Source organism: Pseudochaenichthys georgianus, chromosome 15 (assembly GCF_902827115.2).
Source record: "Pseudochaenichthys georgianus chromosome 15, fPseGeo1.2, whole genome shotgun sequence".
In the NCBI taxonomy this organism is placed as follows: domain Eukaryota; kingdom Metazoa; phylum Chordata; class Actinopteri; order Perciformes; family Channichthyidae; genus Pseudochaenichthys; species Pseudochaenichthys georgianus.
Genome location: NC_047517.1, coordinates 935,009 through 958,209, shown reverse-complemented (window position 1 = coordinate 958,209; position 23,201 = coordinate 935,009). Strand labels below are relative to the sequence as shown.

Sequence of the window (23,201 nt, the reverse complement as noted above, 5' to 3'; positions counted from 1 at the left end):
CCAGAAAGAAAGAAATCATTAATGGAACATAACAATGGCCAGTCAGGGCGGAGGGGAGATTAGAGTGTAAACAGCGGTGTTTACGAGCTGCCACAGCTTGGAGCAGAGCGCCTTCACAGCAGTGTGTCTGTCAGCGCCAATCAGCCTCTGCCGTGGATAATCTGCAATCAAACTGTTCAACTGACATCACTACAGCACAATGGCGTTCCTTCATGTCAAAATAAGCATGATTTAAGGCTTTCATTAAGAGCCCCCTCACGCCCGCCCAACTCTTTTCTCTTGCCGTTAATGATTAACCACTCCCCACCCCCAGGTCCTTGTTAGTAGTTATTTTAAGCATAGTTCCCACCTTCCCTATGAAGGACATTGGAGATGGTGTGAACACAAACATTAACAGGAGCATTCTTGGCTTTGGTTTATATGTGAATGGAACTACAATCCTCCTCACCCCCTTCAACTCTTGCAGTATATATGTCACCTTATTCACTGAAATGCCTGATATTACAAAATACGAAATTACACACAAATAAAAATGATGGTATAAAGAATAAGTGGCTTACCCTAAGGCGTCTAAGGTGTATGACAACAACATCCGGCATGCTTTTTGGATCCTCACTGGTAAGCCATGGCTTCAAAGACATTCTACATGTGGAGGATGGGGGGAGAGAAGAGATGTGTAGCCTCAGACAGTGACAGACGGAGCGATAGAAGCTAGTAGTGGCACGATGCCTTCGCTGTGCTCACAGGCTTTCCAATAAAAAAGCCTGATGTGTCACTTCTCCACTCACCCAGTCTGTAGCGCCACCGGTCAGGTTAAAAACCCTCCACCCCCCAACTTCCCTTTTGATTCAGTTTCCCCCTCGCAATCGCAACCGTCTCTTATCAGCAGGATTGCATTGCTGCTAAAGCGCTAGTAGCTTCTTCTGAGGGAGATACCCTCTCCCCATTTACCCCCTCCTGCCTCCCCACTGTTCCTCCCATCTTTTTTCTGTCTGCTGTCTCTTGAGTTCCCTTTTACTGCTTTGCCTAAACACAACTCATCCACCTCCCTGCCCGACTTATCAGTAAATCCAACACCTCCTTTTTCAGTTCTATCCCTTCTGATGGCTTACTACTCTTCTGTGGAACAGTACAATTTCAAAAAAGCCCTCATGCCTGTCACTGTAGCCCCCATGCCAGTCATTACAAAACTGTCTTTAGGATCAGTTGATGGGGACACCCATCCTCCGTTGAGCCAAGTAGGAATGGTTTACATCCTGCAATTAGTGGAGTCTGGCAGATGATATTCCAAAAGTGGAAAAGCTGTAAAATCCCATGGAGCAGACGTCTGAAGAGAGGCGATAGCAGCCGGAGCGCCAGACTGTTGTTATGGCAATATGGATCTGCCTCTGCTGCCAGTGACAGCAGTGTTACGGCAGGTCTCCAACACCAGCTATTCCGTGGGAGGAATGTGCATTGCATAACCAAGCAGAACGATGTCAAGAGAGGGAGGATTCTGATGGTGGTGGCAATGAAGGAGAAGGAGAATGAAAGGGAGGGAGGGAGGGGGAGGGACGTGCCATTGCTCGCACTTTCTGTTGTCTCCTCCCCTCCCACTGAAGTGGGGGCTGGTTGAGCTCACACCCATACAGCTACCACCTAGACGGCACACAATAACAAAAAGAGAAAGGAGGTGAATCCAGCCGGCGCTGCCACGCTCCGCTCTGAGTTCAGCCCATCCTTAGCTGCTGGTACTCAGACCTGTGAGAGAGGAGGAGTGGAAGAGGAGGAGGCAACAAAAGGAGGCTGGGAAATAAAGGATGGTTGGGTAGAAAACAAAGAGGAAGGCAGTGCAAAGATGTAGGGGTCTTTTGACGCATTTCCACCGCAGGGCCTCGCACGGCTTAGTACGGTATAGTTATGCCTGGGTCACTTTATGCTGCCTTTCCATTACAGTTTAGTAGCTGGGGCAGTAACTATAGTAACGCAGTGTAGACGGAGCCGTGACGTCATCTTCAATGAAAACCACAGAAAACCAACATCAGCTGTTAGCACTCAGAGCTCACAGCTCCTCATATCTGTTCAGAAACTAGACAAAAGTTAAACAAGTACAAACCACAGACTGTCTGTGTCATGGCGAAAGAACCTGGATTTTGGAGGGCCAGAAAAACTGTGAAACAGTACCCGTTAGCCGGTGTAGGTCATGGATGTATAATAAAAACTGGATACAGCGTGGGAGGCGGGGCCTCTTTCATTCCTATGAGAGTTGCTCATTGGCGCATGAAGACAAAATGTCCCAACTTTTGAGAGAGCAAAACGTCACGAAAGTATTCATATAATCATATAATCCGTTCTTATTGTGCATCCATGGGTAAAGGTAAAACTCATGTAGTACTGAACACGTCACATGAACGGGCGGCGCGGTCCCGTGGGTTAGATCCGCGTTCATAATGCAGAGGAAAATAACTCTTTGCGAATAACGTTATTAGCACATTTTACAACTTGAGGACCGAATGTTTTTAATAAGGGCTATACAAATGTTCATACTGGGTAGTTTAGTTTTACAGAAGTCTCTTTCCCAATGTTGGTCAATGGGGAAAAGTATTTCCGGGCCCAGCGACTGATACAGAAGTGTAGTACCGCCGTTTGGCCACAACAAATATTTTCCTCAGAGTCCGGCGCACTTCCTGGGGGCTTGGTGTAGGTACCATATGTCCATGGCCTACCAGATCAGCCCGGGTCCGTTGCGCTTGCCAATGACGTCACACATTGGCTGTACAGCAACCCAAGAGGACATTTTACACGGCCAAATTCCGCAAAGAATATTAAAAAATATCAATCGACAGTGAATGTATGTTAGTGGAACTGTGTCAGGAAAGTGAAGTGTTAATTAAGGAATGTTAATGAAGAACTGAAATGCATAAAATAGAAAGTTAATATGTAGCATATCACTCCGAAATATGGTCGTAGACTTTACTGATGATTTAGAATTTATTGAAACTCCAGACTCAACGTAAGAGCTTGTGCCTCTTCGGGGGTGCTAACATTGGAATATAAACTTTATTCTTTACTTTCTCCTTCTTTATATGTAGAAGATATCAGATACAGTCATGTTGTTTCCATAGCAACAACAACTTCCTGATAACATGGCAATGCCATTTTCCTCAAAGATGCCAACAACAAAGGAAACACTTCATTTGTATCAAATATAAATGTTCTGTCTGTCGATTGTATATGAACACATACAGGAGTAGATCAATCAGCTTGTTCATATATTGTTAACAACATGGATAGCGCTAGCTGCATTGCTGATGTCCAAAGCAAGAAACAAAAATAAGAATCCCAACAAAGTAGAAACCCCCACCTCATTGCTACTATATAGGCACCAGATAGTGTTAAGGATTTATATAACATAACTTTATTCATTCTGGAAGGAAATTAGGCTTCTTGATAGAAACCAGAATATTCCTCAAAATGTACAGTGAAAGCAAGTTTTGTTTATAACTGATCGACCGGAGTAGAATAAAACAAGACTTAAATAATGTACATGTTTCTTGAATAGATATATTTTTACACATTGAGGAAAATGTCCCAAATATGCCACAGTACCATTTAATATAATATAATGGCAGAACAACCAACCTTTACTACTCTCTTTTGTCTCAGTGGGCAAATAGTTTTATTTGTATTTGTGTTTTGTATTGTTTATTATTATCACAATATGGTTACCAACAGCCCTAATCCATCAAGCCCCAGAGTAAATAGTGTGTCTTTGAATGCTTCATTGAACTGTGACCGCTGTCAGTGCAGTAATCCCCTTTGTTTTTGCATTAGTATTTTATTTCAGCCCTGGTGTATCTTGCATTCCAATGAGTTTAGCACATGACCGCTACAAGGCTGCTTTAAATCTCAGAAATGTGTAAACTTTAGCTTTTTAGGACAGTGCTTTTTGATAACAGTTCTGCCTGAATACAGTAGATTAAAGGTAGTAACCACCATGGATTAATAGGAAATGTATTGAATAACTATTACTTTGTAGTAGTAATCCCTTTTAATTTAATATTGTTTTTTAATGCAATTTTTCATTAACTGCCATAAATGGTCAAGTGCTGCAACAAACGCCTCATGATAACCTTAAGTGTGACAAGGAAGCCAGTTTCTATATTGAATTACAGACCAAAGTAGATTTGTTAAATTAAATGTTGCTGCAACACAGCTAAAAACATGGAGAAAGACATGAAACTAAGATCATGTTTCTCATTAAATTGTCAGTGCAACTTATCAAAGAGACCACCTTAGTGCATGATGCCAAAACATTGGTCTGCTGTCGATTAAGTAGCTTTTCCCGCAGTTAAGTGCAAATCCACTTTTATCTTTTATATAATGTCAATTTCTAGATTTTCTTTTTGATATTCTTATACTCACTGTTAAAATAAACCTACCATTAAAATGACAGACTGTTCATTTCTTTGTAAGTGGGCAAACTTACAAAATCAGCAAGGAATCAAATAATGATATATATATATATATATATATATATATATATCATTATTTGACACATACAAAGAAATGAACAGTCTGTCATTTTAATGGTGGAGCAGAGCTTTTAAGACTTTCATTTATTTTTTAGACTATTAACACGTCCGATGTACAATATTACTTATGTGTTGGGTACCGAGAAATTCAAATGATACCCAACCCTACTTATGTGCAATATATATATTTATATATATATTTATATATATATATGTTTATATATATTTATTTATATATATTTATTTATATTATATTTATTTATATATATATATTTATTTATATATTTATATTATATATATATATTTATTTATATATATTTATATATATATATTTATTTATATTTATATATATATATTTATTTATATCTATTTATTTCACTATTTATTTATATATATTTCTCTATACTTTACATTTACTATCTCTTCTCTCTCTATCTCTATCTCTATATCCTAACTACACTCTCAATATCTATCCTCACTCTCTTCTCTCTTTCTTTCTATCTCTCGAATCTTTCATTTCTCTCTTTTCTCTCTCATCTCTCTTTCATTTCTCTTTGCTTTCTCTCGCTCATCTCTTTGCTTTCTCATCTCTCCGTCTCTCTTTCTCTCTCTCTCATCTTTCTCTCTCTTTTTCTATCTCTCTCTTTCTTTCTCTCTCTTCTCTCTCTCTTTCTCTCTCTCTCTCTTTCTTTCTCTCTCTCTTTCTCTCTCTCTTTCTCTCTCTTTCTCTCTCTCTCTTTCTCTCTCTCTCTTTCTCTCTCTCTATCTATTTACTCTATATAAAATCGCTCGCAAATTGTTAACGATGCCGAGCCACTTTAAAGTACACAAGTAGTACGAGGAACTTAGCGACGCACATAAAGAGGCGACATGGGGTCTGCGGCTGAAAAGAGAAACCTGAAAGTTAGACATATGAGTTAAATCACTCAGTGAGGTGTTCTGTCAGAGAGAGTGGTGTTTAGTTTACAGCAGCCTGTGACGGCCAATAATAATTTAAATGTCTTCCTCACTGTGAGCAGTTATGAAAGAGCTGTTTGTGAAAGGTTATTTGTTTTCTTTATTGTTCCTATAGAAACCACTGCTTCCTGCTCACTGGTGAGTCAGCCTATGAGTGTTCAGCACATCAGTCAGCAGCTGTATGGGCATTGCACTATGGTAGCTGTTATTTGCACATTGTTAATCATGAGCAATGCATCCTTACATTGTTTAACTGTGAGGTGTTATACAATTGTACTGTACTCTGGAGAGCTTTTAAAGGTAAACAAATAAACGGCATGATGGGATGTGCAGTACCAAATATGTAAAGCACTTTTTTGTTAATGTATGATTTGCTGCATATCAGGAATAAAACAAAAATCCTCGGTCGTACCAAATTGAAGTATCATTATTTTTGCATAGTGTTGAATCGCACCGAATCGCATAATGTTGAATCAAATCGTATCGAACTGTATCGCAACTAGGGTTGCCAGAAACTGACCATGATCAAAATCGATTATTCGGCAGCCCTGGCGAATAATAATCGATTATCCCCCACGGGAGAAAAAAAAAAAAAAGGAAAAAAAAAAAAACTCAGACAAAAGGAATTCCGTTGTTTTCTTTACTGGAACATGTTTAACAGTACAAACAACAAACAAGCATGTCATCACAACGACGTGGCCTTGAAGTGAAGTTGGTAATGGCCAGCTGTGCTGCGTCTTTCTCTGTAACCTCTTTGGCGTGCTTCGCACTCAAATGCGAACGCATTGTTGAGGTTGAGCTGTGATAGACCAACGTCTTTTCGCAGAACTTGCATTTAACTTCCTTTGGACTTGTATGTTCGAAGTAGTTCCACAAGGAGGAACTCTTTTTACCTGCCGGCTGCCGCTTTGTTCATCTTTAGTCGCACGTGAGAGGGAGAGGGGGGTTGGGGGTGGGGTCGGTGTGCTGCAGCAGCAGTCTGCACGCAGGCTTCCTCCAAGTTTACAGTAAAACAAACTGGTGGTGTGACCAATGGCCATTTAAAATTATTAATACTATTACTATTATTAGCATATATATATTTATATATATTTTGGTTGAAACAAAGCCAGAAAAAAAACAAAACATAAATAATAAAAAAAAATATATATAAATAAAATCGATTTTTAAAAATAATATTCGATTATGGAGACTGTAACGAATAATCGAATAATCGCTGGCATCCCTAATCGCAACAGGGGTGAATCGTATTGTATCGCATCGCCTGGTGTTTCAAATCGTATCGTTAATGTATCGTATCGTGGCAACGTATCGAGATGCGCATCGCATCGGCCTCAGTGATGGAGATGCACATCCCTCGTAGACACACACACCCCCAGCCGCCGCCTCTGTCTCGAGCCAGTTAACTAGCGGGCCTTCTAGAGTACCCTGGAACCGAGGGAAACTCTGAAAGAATACGCCCATTGGCTACAAATCAATATATGATTGGTTGATCAAACTGTCAGTCCAAATGTACGCTCTCATTCAGTGCAACGGCCAGGGCATTCGATCAAGGATGTAGAATACCTTGGTTGAAGGATGGATATTCTACCCAGAGACCCAGAACAAGATCTGATTGGTTGCTTTCTTTTCGAACACAAATCAACGTAACACTGTAATATTACATATCAACAACACAGATACAATTCACATTTATTCATTTTATATACATTTTATTTATATAATTAAATCGATTTTGTGTTTGTTTTATCTGAGTGTTCCAGGGTATTCTCTGAATACCTTGAAGGCCCTGACGGTTCGCCACTGCTACCAACACATTAACATGCCTCTACAGTTACGTTACGATAATACTTAATTGTGAGGTCAAGTCTGACATTTTTCTTGCATCACAGCAGCCCCATTTGCATTATCAAAAAAGACACATATTTAAGGAATCAGACATTTACCATAACATTAGAATCACTCAAGACATTATGTTCAAGACCCTCCAATGTACATTTGATCTGGGATTTAACTCTGTATTTTATTTGAGGATTGACTGGTGCACAAAGGAGTGCTTGAGTTGTCTCAACAAAAGCACTATTCAGGGTTCGTATGGGTGCTTGAAATCCTTGAAAATGCTTGAAATTTGACGTGGTATTTTCAAGTTTGGGAAAGTGCTTGAATTTTGGGAAAGGTGCTTGAAATTGAGATAAAGTGCTTGAAAATGTAAATGCTTTACTTTTACAATAAATTGCTGTCTGACTGTTCGCTTTTTAGATTAAAAGAAAAGCATTGCTTCGCTTCTACATAAAACAGCTCCGCTGCACCTTCCCGCGCTATGCGCGCGACCTGAAGTGTTTGTGTTATGTGTGACCTGGGCATTCTGATGAGAGATAGATGACTGTGTGCCAGGAGGTTGCAGTTTCAACGAGCGTTGGCTAGCAGAAAACAAATACGAGCCATGGCTAAGACGAGGGTCAAGCCCACGAGTCGCCTCCTGCAAAGTTTGCAAAAATAACGATGCGAGAGTCTGCGCTGACGAGCCACATGAAAGGTACGCCGTAGTAGAGCATTTTAGATTAGGCTAACGTTGCATGTTACGTTTGTTTAAGCTAACGTTAGCAAGCTGAATAGCGAACTCGATTGAGGGATAATAATAATTGGAGGGCACAATCATTTCAGAGGAGCGTACCTATGTTATGTGCGTTACAGTCGCCATCGTGTGGTGTTCAGAGGACGAAGCACTCACGGCATTTCGTGTTATAGTCACGAAATATAATCTATTGATTCGACACGGAGCGATTTTGAAAGCAATGTATTTCTACTGGTAGTATGTTTCGTGCCTAAACCAAATGTGACTTGCTCTATCGAAATCAGTCGCATTGACCCGAAGACACATTTTCGTTTGTATTACTGGTCTGGGGGGAGCTCGCGAGAGTGTTTGTGTGTTTTTGCGTTTGTGTATTTTTGCGTTTGTGTACCGGGGAAACACTCACGAGAAACACCGGCCGTTGTTATGCTTGCTGTGACGTTACATTAGTCCGTTCTCCGCTTGTAATTATGCCGAAGCTTCAAAGTTGTATTTATCATCTGAATTTGCCGAAACAAGTTTAATATTCTGAAAGCCAATACTTTGTTTATTTGAAAACAGATGAAAACAAACTGTCTTTTATATAAAATTGAAGTATTATACAAGTAAAACTACATTTTGCTTTAATCCCATCATGTAATTGCAGAATGAACACAGTCTTCCTTTGAAGATGTATAAGTCAGGTGTCTTGAGTAGTCAGCATTACCTAAAATCATTGGACACATTTGTAAATATTATTTTCCACTTGTTAACATTGTGAGCCTATTTCTATGCAGCTCTGCGTGATTTTGTGGCTACAATTCAGGCTAATACACTACCAGAGGTGGAATAAGTACTCAGATCTTGTACTTGAGTAAAAGTAGAAGTACTCTGATCTTGTACTTGAGTAAAAGTAGAAGTACCAGAGTGTAGGAATACTCTGTCACAGTAAAAGTCCTGCATTCAAAATGTTCCTCAAGTGAAAGTAGAAAAGTATTATCATCAAAATATAGTGAAAGACAGCGAAAGTAAAAGTAGTCGTTGTGCAGATTGGTCCATTTCAGAATAATATATATGATATGTTTTTATAATGATTGATCATCAAAGTGTTCTCAAAGCTGGTGAAGGTGCAGCTAGTCTGAAGTACTTTGTAGACTGCAGGGTAGCTGGTGAAGGTGCAGCTAGTCTGAAGTACTTTGTAGACTGCAGGGTAGCTGGTGAAGGTGCAGCTAGTCTGAAGTACTTTGTAGACTGCAGGGTAGCTGGTGAAGGTGCAGCTAGTCTGAAGTACTTTGTAGACTGCAGGGTAGCTGGTGGATTTACTCCAGGTGGAACTAAAGTCTGATTCAACACTTGATTAGATTTCACATCATTCATCCAGATCTGTGAAGTAACTAAAGGGATTAAATTAGTGCTGTCAAAATTATCGCGTTAACGGCGGTAATTAATTTTATGAATTAATTGCGTTAAAATATTTAACGCATTTAACGCATGTGCAGAATGGCCCGCCCCATACGTGCCACCAGTGGCAGCGCCAGGGTATGGCTGGGGTAGGCTGGGGTAGGCTGCACCCATACCAAGAAATGTTTTAGCGCCACCATGACAAATTATGTTAAAGTAAGCAAAATAAAGTCTGCCAACTCGCGGAGTAAATTGCACAGACAGCAGTTAGTAAGATTGATTTCAGTAGCCACGGTTTTGAAAACTTTTGTCACGTAGTGATCGTCTTCTCAATAGAACATCTTTGATAACGGCGTGGTGTTGTTGCAGGAAGTCCCGACGCAGATTACTCTTGCTGTAGTACAGGGCAGAGCCATATCATAGTAATAATATGGCTCTGGTACAGGGCTGCACATAACTGGTACGCAGGTTATGTGCGTAATCTGAAATGCGTACCGTCACTTGTGTCTCAAAGCGCATTTGCGTACCGACGTACTTGTGAAGCTTTTCCAGAAGGCGGTTAGATCACCGGACGACAGAGTCGGTCTCCGTGTGCACAGACAGGGCTGCTGTTAACGTCGGTCTGTACAACGGAACTGTGCCAAAACTACGCCAACCGGCTGCGGAGGGAGACTCCCCCCCTCACTGGAGAACTGCGCCAACACAGCTGATCACAACGTTCACACTCTGTGGTCACGAAGTACTCCACTAGCCCCCCCCCCCCCCTGTCGACTTTCCTGAAGTACTCCACTAGCCCCCCCCCCCCTCTGTCGACTTTCCTGAAGTACTCCCCGTTGATAGAAATCAACACGTAATGAATTCAGACCCCACGGTTTGATGATTGATAGGTGTGTGGGTTGTCTTTCATTTTGACACGCAGAACAATGTTATAATAAACATAGATACTGTGTTAAATGGATATATCCGCCTTCTTTCATTTATCTTTCCATTTCCACAACAATATACATAAATAAATGGCATACTTTGGACATAGTTCGAATGGTGATTAATCATGATTAATTAATTTTTAAGCTGTGATTAATCTGATTAAAAATTTTAATCGTTTGACAGCCCTAGATTAAATACATGTAGTGGAGTAGAAGTACACCATTTACCTCTGACTTAACTGCCAACCTAAAAGTACCTCAAAAATAGTAATCAATAATGTATTGAAAAGGCTGATTGTTTTATATTGGCTCAGCCAGGTTATATGTGAGGCCTAGTCTACGTACAGATCACTAATTTTGAAATATTAAACTTAGTTTTCTTTTCTTTAATTGTTCATCCTAGTGTAGAAGGCTATCACGAAACACACATTTGGTTGTTTATAGCATAAAGAACATCTGATTTAATGTGAGGTAGGGAAATAATCATTTGAGTATGTGTATATAAATATGTAATTTACAACGGCTGTAAGATGCTTGAAAAGCTGGAAAATGCACCTTGAAAATGCTTGAAAAGTGCTTGAATTTGACTTTGGAAAAGGTGTAAGAACCCTGACTATTGTTAATTTAATAATGAATATACATGTGGATGGTGTGCAATTTATTTTGAGAAGAAGAAAAACAAGCTGACAAACCCACAGCCCTGACACATCCTTATAAACATATAATGCCTATTACACATCAAGCAGACACAGAGCAACATTAGAATTGATTTGGTTTCATGTTTATGGCCAACTACCATTGACTTTGTTAGCGATTGCGTTGCCTCTAAAATTCTCTTTGCCTTCTGTCTGACCACAAAGCAATTACATAATGCAGTCTATTAGGAAAAGTTGACATACTTAAAGAACACTTTTGTATCAGTCTCATGCACATTTGCAGCACCAGCCAAGAAGGGCAATTATCCAGTATGCTCATTCGAGAGAAGCACATCTCTCTGCATCTCAGCTACCTTCATTAAAAATGGACCATGGTCCCAAAAGGTAAATTATGAGCTGCTCTCAAATGATAAGTGGTGTTCCCCATGGAGGATCCAAAGGAATCACATCGCCTGGATGGGCTTTTGGAATGTTTTTTGGTAGCAATGCATATACTGTAAAATTAGGGTTGGGAACCGAAACTCGGTTCCAGATGAGAACCGATAAGAAAATGCCGGGTACCCATACAAAATACACAATTTCGGTTCTGCTTAACGGTTCCTAAACGCGGTAGACCCTGTATTCCACCGGGTCCGTCTGCGCCGCGGTGACCCGGTGGAATACAGCCAGGGTAAGGGAGGACTGGCCATCTGTGTGTTCTGGAGAATCACAGAACGGCCGGTCGTCAGCGGGCTGTTGACGGCCGGCTCGGTACGCTGACGGCCAGCACCGCCCTTCATTTTTTTAAACGGCATCATGTAAGTTGCGGCGACAGAGGTCCACAGTTTCCCCGAAGCGAGGCTCCCCCAGCCCTCCCGTAGACAGTTCACGAGCTCAGTCACTTCATAACACCAAAGATGGATCGTGGTAAACGCTCTAAAATGATGCTCCACTACACTAAAAAATAAAAAGACAAGGCACAGTGTAATGCCTGTTAATAGCTTGCCACAGGCATAGCTCAGTTAAAATAAAGCACAGCTATTGTACAATACATTTGTATTGCATGTATATTTTTAATTTGTAAAAATGTCAGTTAAAGCTTAAAAAAATAAAGATATTTTTGTTATCTAAATGTTTGACCTCTTTCTTTTACAATTTTGGAATCGAAACGGGTAGGGATGCACAATATTGGTTTTTTGAAACCGATACCGATAACTTCCTGCTTCTCAAGACCGATACCGATAACCGATAATACAAAAAGATTTACGCCACTAATTATTTTAACGCGATTAATGCATGTGTATTTTTTTTCCTCGGCCGCCCCGTAGTTTCAGAGCGCATCGAGTTTAAAATACCATCTACAAGCTGATGCTGACAGCCCCGCTCCTGCCGCCCGCTTGTGGCAGACCACACTTCCACGCTCACCGGCAGGCACCGACTGGCCATCGGGAGGACCGGGAGGGTGTGTGTATGTGTGGCCCGAGCGAGAGAGAGACCTTACGTGCCTTGTTGTTGTTAGCATCTGGTGCTAGCTAGCTGCGCTAACGGATATAAGGAGCTGTTTAAATGAAAACAGAGGAGCGACATTTCGCCACAACTGCGCCGAGCACTTGACTTGATGCAGGAAGCAGACAGCGGGACATTGTAGGAGAAGTCAGCACACTCAGCACGTGTGTGCGCAACATGATTGCAGCGTCCAGGCAGCTCCGGTTCGAGCATATGCCTTGAGTTGCACATAGCTCCAACGCGCGTCTGTGCGCACACACACACACACACACACACACACACACACACACACACACACACACACACACTGTATTGTATTATTGTCTTCGTACGCTTTTAACACACCATCGTAGCGATGCCGGTGTTTCAGGTGACTGATCAGGTTCGAAGTATTAGGGAGCGCTGGATTTGTGAAGAACTCCCCTCTTCCTAAACCACTAATACCACCAAAATTATATTGTATATTATCGGGGCTATTAATACTGGTATCGGGTTTATCGGGATGACGTCATAATTCCTAATATCGGACCGATAATTATCGGGCCGATAATTATCGTGCATCCCTAGAAACGGGGAATCGATAAGCAGAACCGGAATCGATAAGCAGAACCGGAATCGATAAGCAGAACCGGAATCGATACATTTCAAACGATACCCATCCCTATGTACAATGCAGTGATTGTCTCTCAAATATGGGAATGGATACTTATTTTTCCTCACCCTGCTGTGGCACTATCTGCAGTAATTAACATCACAGAGGTGTCCATTTCTAAACAAGTTCATTTTCTTTCACCCCCAGTAAAATACCAACCATCAATCTGTCAGCTATAATTACAGGAATCTTTGCATCTTCACTGGGGACTGCGGGCAGAAAAGGCACTAGACTGGAGTTGTTAGTGGGCAACAGGGTTTGGGTGTTAATTAGAATATCTGTGTTTGGCATTTGATGCCAGGGATTTTTCGGTGGTTGATTATCACTTCTATTTCCAGGATTTTGAACGGCCATGTATAGAAATCAATGATTGTGTGTATTTCTGGAGGATTCACAACCTGATTTTCAAATACAACTTCTTGAAACCATCAAGCCATTGATTTGACACGAGGTGGGGCTACAGGGAGGGATTAAAGTCCAACAGCAGAGCTTTTATTACAAGAAGCCCTTTCATATGCCATGCTAACTCATGGCAGGCACTCCTATTCAGGTCTACTGGCCTCCATTAACTTTTACTCAGCCTGAAGATCCAACATGGCTACTGGCAGTACCCATCTCTGTACGGCCCCCAGAAGGCCCTAAATCACAGAGAGAAGGCCCAGGTGAAGGCTGGCTGTTGGAAGCACTGCGATGACTGCAAGTCAGCACCACCAAGACGCTCATAGCTGTGATGGATGTCCCGCCTCCTTGGGTTTCCACTTTTCATGTGTCTCAGAGGAGAACAGCCTCTTTACTCTTTGCTCTGAATCACTGTTCAGGCTCCAAATTGGTGTTTCTTTAATTTCATGGAAATATGACTATATTTACAGAGGCAGGAAATGAGAAGCCAGTGCATATGACTTGTTTTGTAGTGTTGTACCAGGCGGTTGTTGAAATAGTTGGAAAAAGCGAAAAAGATAGTAAACCATTACCAATCATTTGTATCATAAGGTTAATAACAACAATTCATGGCGGTTTGTTGGCATAGTTTTGTGAAACTATATATGTGTATCCCCTTGGAAGCCTTGTAAATAGTTCATTGTTTTATCAATTGTAAATAAGATGAGGAGACTTTGATAAATGTTGATATTTGGGGGTAAAGTACTATCATGTACATCTAAATGATGGATTAGCCTCCAGGGACCATGAATAGTTGAATGACCAATGTAACCATTGCTAAAACACACTGCATGCATGGCTAAAGAACAAAACAAAACATGAGCGCAAATATATACAAATATTTTGTGTCCTTTCTTTTTATTATTTTCTCTTTCATTAGTGACATTTATTCCCCAAAGTGTAGAAAAAAACTGACATTGAAACAGAGCAGCAGGAGGAGGAATTCTGATGAGTTGCACACAGTAATTACATCGAGGTAACTAAAAGGGACTAGGATTCCATGCTAGGTGTCATCCAAAGACACCGGTGTAAGGATCTGCGATGAGGTTGAAGCTCTGGGAGGTCAGTGTTGTGCAGATGCTGAGTGACGACAGTGGATAGCGGGGAATTTCAATATAAATGTAAAACAGTCTGCAAGCCCCGAACAAGAGCTGTTTCTTTAGAGCAGGGGTGGGGAACCTTTTTCCTCTCAAGGGCCATATACATTTTTTCAACATCCTCCTAGGGCCGTACAAATTATTGACCTCTGCTTAAAAATACTAAAATCACAGCCCATTCATTTGGCCTTTCTTTCATGCTGTGCAAAGAAAAAGCAACCTCTTAATCCTGATATCTTGCCATGACTCACGCATGCATGCACGTGCACGGTTGTGGTATGAACACCAAAACAGAAAGATATGGACACAAGATGTGTGCAAATGTATTTAGTTTCCTATCCATGTGAACATGATTTAAGCGGGGGGGGGGGGGACACCAAACCTCCTCTAGGGGGTTCCGGGTACTTGCTCTACCGGGAAGATTTTCTTTTTAAATGTTGAAGTTAAAAGCATCAATCTGGTGCACTTTGAGAGCAACATGAAGAGATCTATGGATACATCTCTCAACACCCATATGAAACAGAACTGGAAGCAGGTTTTCTTTTTGGATATTTTACAAATCACTTCCCTTTCAAACTGTATTCTTGTTTATTAATAACACCTTTTTTTTTACTGTCATATAGTATTTTATACCCGTTTACTTTATTCTCTTATTTTTATAATAACTATAATGATCATATAAAGATGTGCCTTTACCTCACTGGTTGTAGAAAAAGCTTCTTATATTCGTTAGCATAGCTAGCTAACCAGATGCTAATAACAACAAAGGCATTGACTGTATACTCAGTGTGACAGATCGCCACTGGGCTTTCAGCTAAAGACACAGCCACGCAGAAACTGCGGCATGTGTACAGCTCCTTATGCAATTTTTTAAGTGCCGGTGTAGGTACCATATCTGCACAGCCTACCAGATTAGCACGGGGTCCGTTACGCTTACTAATGACGTCACGCATTGGCTGTACGGCAACCCAAGAGGACATTTTACACGGCCAAATTCCGCAAAGAATATTAAAAAATAACAATCGACAGTGAATGTATGTTAGTGGAACTGTGTCAGGAAAGTGAAGTGTTAATTAAGTAATGTTATTGAAGAACTGAATGCATAACATTGAAAGTTAATATGTATCATATCCCTCCGAAATGGTATCTGGTGTTTCAATCAATCAATCAATCAATGTTTATTTATATAGCCCAATATCACAAATGTTACATTTGTCTCAGTGGTCTTCACAGTGTGTACAGAATATCAGTATGACAATACGACACCCTCTGTCCTTAGACCCTCACATCGTACAAGGAAAAACTTCCAAAGAAAACCCAGTTTAAAGGGAAAAATGGGAGAAACCTCAGGGAGAGCAACAGAGGAGGGATCCCTCTCCCAGGACGGACAGACGTGCAATAGATGCCGTGCGTAAATTGAAAAGATAATACATTTGCAACATAGGTAGTCCAAATGTTTGGAAATGCATGTGTGTATAATAGGAAGATGAATCCACGAGGATATCCATCCAGGACCGATGATCCAGGACCACAGCCACGACTCAAGATCCAGCGCTCGCGATCCAGGACACAGGACCGCAGGATCATCCATGACTCCGGATCCCAGCGTATATAGACACCAAAAAGAAAGACATTTGGGGAAGCTGGGTTAATCGGAACATGAGTGTACACGGGTATAGACAGAGAGAAGGAAGAAATAAGATGTCCCCCGACAAACTAAGCCTATATCAGCAAAACTAGGGGCTGAATCTAATCAGCCCTAACTATAAGCTTTATCAAAAAGGAAGGTCTTAAGCGCACTCTTAAAAACGGATAGGGTGTCTGCCGCCTGAACACAAACTGGAAGCTGATTCCACAAATGTGGAGCTTGATAAGAAAAGGCTCTGGCTCCCATTGTACTTTTAAAGATGCTAGGAACAACCAACAACCCTGCATTCTTGGAACGCAATGCCCTAGTAGGACAGTAGGGTATAATGAGTTCTTTAAGGTAAGATGGCGCCTGCCCATTAAGGGCTTTGTAGGCGAGAAGAATAATTTTAAATTCTATCCTGTGTTCTATAGGGAGCCAGTGTAAGGCAGCCAGAACAGGAGTAATGTGGTCCCTTTTCCTAACTCTGGTTAGTACACGAGCCGCAGCATTTTGAATCGGCTGAAGCGACTTGACTGACTTCTTGGTACTCCCTGATAATAAAGAGTTACAATAATCCAGCCTAGAAGTAACAAATGCATGGACTAGTTTCTCTGCATCGTTTTGAGGCAAGATATGCCTGATCTTTGCAATGTTACGTAGATGGAAGTAGGCGGTCCTTGAAATTGATTTTATGTGGGCGTTAAAGGATAAATCCTGATCAAATATAACACCAAGATTCCTTACAGTCTCACTGGAGGCCAAATTAATGCCATCCATAGTTAGTATGTCTTTAGATAATTTGTTTCGTAGATTCTTCGGGCCAAGTACAATAACTTCAGTTTTGGTCGTGTTTTAACATCAAAAAGTTTAAGGTCATCCACGTTTTTAAGTCCTTAAGGCAGTCTTGAATTTTATTTAGATGATTAATTTCATCAGGCTTGATTGATAAATATAGTTGAGTATCATCCGCATAACAATGAAAGTTTACAGAATGATTCCTTATAATATTGCCTAACGGAAGCATATATAATGTGAACAAAATAGGTCCGAGCACTGAGCCCTGTGGCACTCCATGGCTAACTTTGGTTTGCGTGGAAGATTCATCGTTAACACGTACAAACTGAGAGCGTTCAGATAGATAGGACCTAAACCCAGCCTAAAGCAGTTCCCTGTATGCCAACTAAGTGCTCTCGTCTTTGCAATAGGATATCATGGTCGATAGTAACAAATGCAGCACTGAGATCGAGCAAAACAAGAATAGAGACAAGTCCCTTGTCTGAGGCTATTAGAATATCATTTGTGACTTTAACCAGAGCTGTCTCTGTGCTATGATGTGTTCTAAAGCCAGACTGAAAATCTTCAATAAATCATTGTTTTTTAAGTAATCACACAACTGTTTTGCCGACCGCTTTTCTCAAGAATTTTTGAGAGGAACGGAAGATTAGAAATAGGTCTATAGTTGGCTAAAACCTCTGGATCGAGGTTGTGCTTTTTAAGAAGCGGTTTTATCACTGCTACTTTGAAATGATTGTGGAACATAGCCTGATAATAAAGACATATTCATAATATTTAATAAAGAAGTGCTAATTAATGGAAAAACTTCCTTCAACAGCTTAGTTGGATTGGGTCTAACATGCACGTTGATGGTTTAGAAGAGAGAATCATTGCATGTAATTGTTCAAGGTTAATGGCTGAAAAGCATTCTAGTTTACTATCTAGTGTAATATTAGAACTTACGATTCCGGGAGCTGTTGATAACACTATACTGGTCGAAGGCAAGAGGTCATTAATTTTGTTTCTAAGAGTAACAATTTTATCGTTAAAAAAGCACATAAAATCATTACTACTGAGTGCTAAGGGAATAGAAGGCTCAATCGAGCTGTGGCTCTCTGTCAGCCTGGCTACAGTGCTGAAAAGAAATCTTGCATTATTCTTATTCCTCATCTTTTCCATAGCAACAACAGCGTAAACTCCCACAGACAACACGATTCATCATCTGAACGTGTGTACTGTCTGTTCCAAAAACTGCAGGAACCCAGAACACAGACAAAAAAACATAACCCCCTTCACATTGTAAATGTTACGGGTCCCCGATGTGACCACAGTAGCAGTGATGATAACTGTATTAAGCAGGTGAAACAGGAGCTGTTGACAGGAAGTTGTTGTTGCTATGGAAACAACATGACGGTATCTGATATCATAAAGACGGAGAAAGTAAAGAATAAAGTTTATGTTTAAATGTTAGCACCCCCCGAAGAGGCACAAGCTCTTACGTTTAGTCTGGAGGTTCAATACATTCTAAATCATCAGTAAAGTCTACGACCATATTTCGGAAGGATATGATACATATTAACTTTCAATTTTATGCATTTCAGTTCTTCAATAACATTACTTAATTAACACTTCACTTTCCTGCCACAGTTCCACTAACATACATTCACTGGTCGATTGTTATTTTTTTAATATTCTTTGCGGAATTTGGCCGTGTAAAATGTCCTCTTGGGTTGCCGACAGCCAATGCTGACGGTCATAGTAAGCGTATGGACCCCGTGCTAATCTGGTAGGCCGTGCAGATATGGTACCTACACCGAGCCGCGTTCTGGTGCTCTCCGGCAAACTAAAACCCCTGTCAGACGAGACATATACCACGTGATGACATGTTAAAATCGATGTATGTTTTTCATGGACCCTGACCGTGGCCAGGAAAAACAGGACTAGCTTGTTTAATTATTTTGCCGTCTAGATTTCTTTAATTTTTTTCTTTTTTACGTGTGTTTATAAATTACCTCGAGGGCCGTACCAAATGGTCTCGCGGGCCGTATACGGTTCTGGCCGGAGGTTCCCCACCCCTGTATTACATTTTGTAGCTTGTTGTCAATAAGTATATAAATTATAAATTATTTATGGCATCCTGTTGGGTTTGACGTCATCTGAACAGGACATCGCACGCTCACTGCTTGATAGCGTGTGAAGGTCCGTTTGTGCCGGTTGTTAAACAACATCGTTATGGGGAAATGCAAGTCTGCGTCCAAATGGTTGGAAGATAAGGAGGAAGGACAATCAATACTGTATATAGTAACTGTGAGGTAAAGTGTGTCGCCAATGTAACCGGTTAAATCTCGAAGTGGCGATGAGTTCTTAAAATGTATGGAAAGGGTCTTAAAAAAGGTCTTAAAAAAGGTCTTACATTTGACTTCAGGATTCCTGCATATACCCTGATGTATTATTTATTACATTACAGAAAACTTTCCTCTAATAATAAACAAAGAACTCGTATAAGGAGAATTAAAAAAAAAAAAAAAATACACAGGCCTACTTTAAAATAAATAAAACGTATAGCTGCACCCTAAAAAGAGTTAACTGATTGAATTATGACTGAACATCATTAGCTGTCTTCCTCTTCTGTGTTTTTCCTCCAATACGTAAAGGCTGCAGCACCTTTGAGAACTTCTCTACCGGTAAGCCAGCATCGGTTGCTGTGAAAGCATATAACTCTAACCACCAGAATTAAATCCTGTGTTCCTCCGATACTTTTCTTTGATCTATCCATAGTTCGCTCATCGAGCCGGGGGTCAGGTTATTCGCCTGCAAGAAAAGGCGCTGGTGCGGGACCGCAGCAGGATATGACGCATATTTTAGTTGACCTAATTAAAACTGTTTATTTTTTTTATTTAGGTGTCACAGTATCATCTCAAAATACAAGATACGAAACATTTTCAACCGTGCAACAACATATAAATATCCAACAAATATTTGTATTTTATTTCCTTCTTATTTTTGTCTAAGCTCAAGGGAGCCAGAGCAGAGGGCTTAAAAAGCCGCAGGTTGCAGACCCCTGGTCTATATGATAGAGAACTGTAGCGGATACGACCGTTACCAGTTCTCGTGTGGCTGCAGCCTCAGACCAGCCCGTCTGACACCAACAACCATTCCATGTTCAAAGTCACTTACATCTCCTTTCTTCCCCGTTCCAATGCTCTGTTTGAACTTCACCAGGTGGTCTTGACCAGATTAGTTATTTGCGTTAACAAGCAGTTGAACAGGTGCACCTAATAAAGTGACCAGTGAGTTTGGGTATATATAAATATATTTATTTATTGATAGCTCTCTCTAGCTCTCTGTTTCTGTCTCTAGCTATTCAATATTTGTTTAAAGTAGACATGTTATTGTAGTATGAGAGCTGGCCACCGGTGGCAGCACTGATCTTTATTGCTATAGATGAGTCAGTCTTTTTTGTTGCTTTGAATTCACTAAAGGTCTTCTTTCCCCCCCCTCTGTATATTTTGGGGTCACTAAGGATATTACCTGCCCTCCGGCACATTTTCATTTTTATTATTGTTTTTGAGCTACTGTGACTAAGATGTTTGATTATGAAGGTTCTGGATCACTGTTGTAGTGCAGTAGAGATCTGTTTATTGGGAAATAAAGAAAGTCAGTTAATTGTTTGCCCTATTCTTGGAGCATCTAACACTCACACACTGCATCCTGTGGTCTTGCTGCAGTCCTGGATATGGCTCGTCATGTGCCTCTCTATCGGGCGCTGCTGGAGCTGCTGAGGGGCCACCTCCACCTGCACCACCCTGGTCCCTCTGCTGCTGCCTCTCTCAGGAGACCCCGAGGAGGACGAGGATGAAGAGCACTCAGAGGGACAGACCTCTGTAGGGATGCTGCTGGCCAAGATGAAGACATGCGTGGACACATACACCAATCGTCTCAGGTGAGATAGTCAAAATACACACAGCACACAGGTCTATACCTACACATACATTTAATTATTTTATATTTTGGGCGGAATATACTACTATGATTTAGCCATTACCCCAACTCTCCAGGTAAATAGGCTCTACCATTATTAACCTTTTCCTCCAATGGGTATATGAATTTACCCTGAGTGACATTCAGATTTAGAAACTCCGCTGCTTTTGGCAGTGGTCAGGAAAAGTGCAGAATAAAATTCAATTTTCTGAGGAAAAAACATTGATCTTGCAGAAAGAGCCTGCATCTTAAACACATCCCTAACATAAGAGATGGGACACATCATCTCCACACACAACGCTCATGCAAGCTTGGTTTATACGTATTGAACCAAGTTTACATGCATATACCTCCTGCATAAATACATACCATAATAATCCTTATATTTATTATAGCGCTTTATCAATGACTCAAATCGCTTTACAAATACACATTACACATACAGATCATACATACATGTAATGGTCATCTACTGTGGACAATACCCACAGGAGCAAGTTCAGGTGAAGTGGCTTTACAGACACAGATCTGATCATCATTGCACAGTGTCAGTGCCACAGCGCCACACCGGCCATCTTCACACCTCGAAGTCATCAAGGCGCTTTTACAAGTACACATTAATATCATACATGTAGTGTTGCACGGTGTACCGATACTTGAAAGGTACCGCGATACCCTGCCGTTAAAAACGGTACGATTCCTCCGTTTCATTAGTATCGGTACTTTAAGAATGACGGGGAAAAGCACTCCCGTGAAAAAGCGCCGTTTTAATAAGAGCCGTGTGTGTTCAGCGCTCTGCTTCCACTCCCTGCACTGCAGCCGTGCCTGCAGTCCCGCTCCTCTCAAGCACGTTCTAAGTCCCTCCCCTCTCTCGTGCACGCAGCCACGCGCTAGCTGCCAGAGCATGTGAGAAAACTAGAAGCATGTCTGCAAGTGGGAGTGCAACTGCCGCTGCGCCTCGGCTTGTTGACAAAAAAGACGGGCAGAAGTCTGTGAACGGGCCGTTCAGGTGTTCAGAGCAGAGCTTCCTGTCGGAGCGGCAGAGCGTGATGTGCACTGAAAATTTTTTCTGTCGCAATATTATCGTTGAGCAAACTTAACTAGCAAACTAGCATCACTATCTGCTAACGTTAGCTTTAGCCTTCGTTTTCTATTAGTTTTTTTCATAGGCTATAAACGGAGGTGGTATACAAGTACCCGGGTCTTGTACTTGAGTTAAAGTAGAAGTACCAGAATGTAGAAGTACCAGAATGTAGGAACAATCCTGCAATCAAAATGTTCCTCAAATAAAAGTACAAAAGTATTATCATCAAAATATAGTTAAAGTAGCGACAGTAAAAGTAGAAGTACTCAGGTCTTGTACTAGAAGCACCAGAGTGTAGAATACTCTGTTACAGTAAAAGTACTGCATTCAAAATATTCCTCAAGTAAAAGTAGTCATTGTTTGATTGGTCCATTTCAGAATAATATATATGATGTGTTTTATAATGATTGATCATGAAAGTGTTCTCAAAGCTGGTGAAGGTGCAGCTAGTTTGAATCGTGTGGATTTACTCCAGGTGGAATTAAAGTCTGATTTAACACTTGATTATATTTCACATCATTCATCCACATCTGTGAAGTAACTAAAGGGATTAATACATGTAGTGGAGTAAAAGTACACCATGTACCTCTGAACTGTAGTGGATTAGAAGAACAAAGTAGCAAAAGAAACATTGAAATACTTAAATAAAGTACAAGTATCTCAAAATTGTACCCAAGTAGTACTTGAGTTTATGAATTTAGTTACTTTACACCAGTGGCTATAAAGATAGAAAGACTAAGCCTTGCACAGAGGCATGAAAATACATTTTCAAAATGCTCAACAGTGCTGCCGAAATGTTAAACTCACTGCTACACAATTAAAATAAATGCTTTTATATATATTTATATTAGATGTGACTCTTTGGCGTTTCTGTTCTTAGTAACACTGCTGCTTCAGTTGTTCTGACTGCTAACATCATCTGTTATTCCTAATTTTAAAGACGATATTCCGTGTTTCCCTTTTTTTAAGAAAAGTATCGAAAAAGAATCGGAATCGCAATTCTTGACTTGGTATCGGTATCGAAACCAAAATGTTGGTATCGTGACAACACTACA

At 40.7% G+C, this 23,201-nt stretch overlaps 1 protein-coding gene across 1 annotated transcript in view; it reads left to right on the top strand.

The window, feature by feature from the left end:
• Positions 1–23,201, top strand: part of birc6 (baculoviral IAP repeat containing 6) — a 147,274-nt gene that overhangs the window by 78,861 nt on the left and 45,212 nt on the right. Inside the window, 2 exon segments of the mRNA XM_034100519.2 lie at positions 20,810–20,865; positions 20,867–21,024. Coding sequence (XP_033956410.1) covers positions 20,810–20,865; positions 20,867–21,024 — 214 coding nt within the window.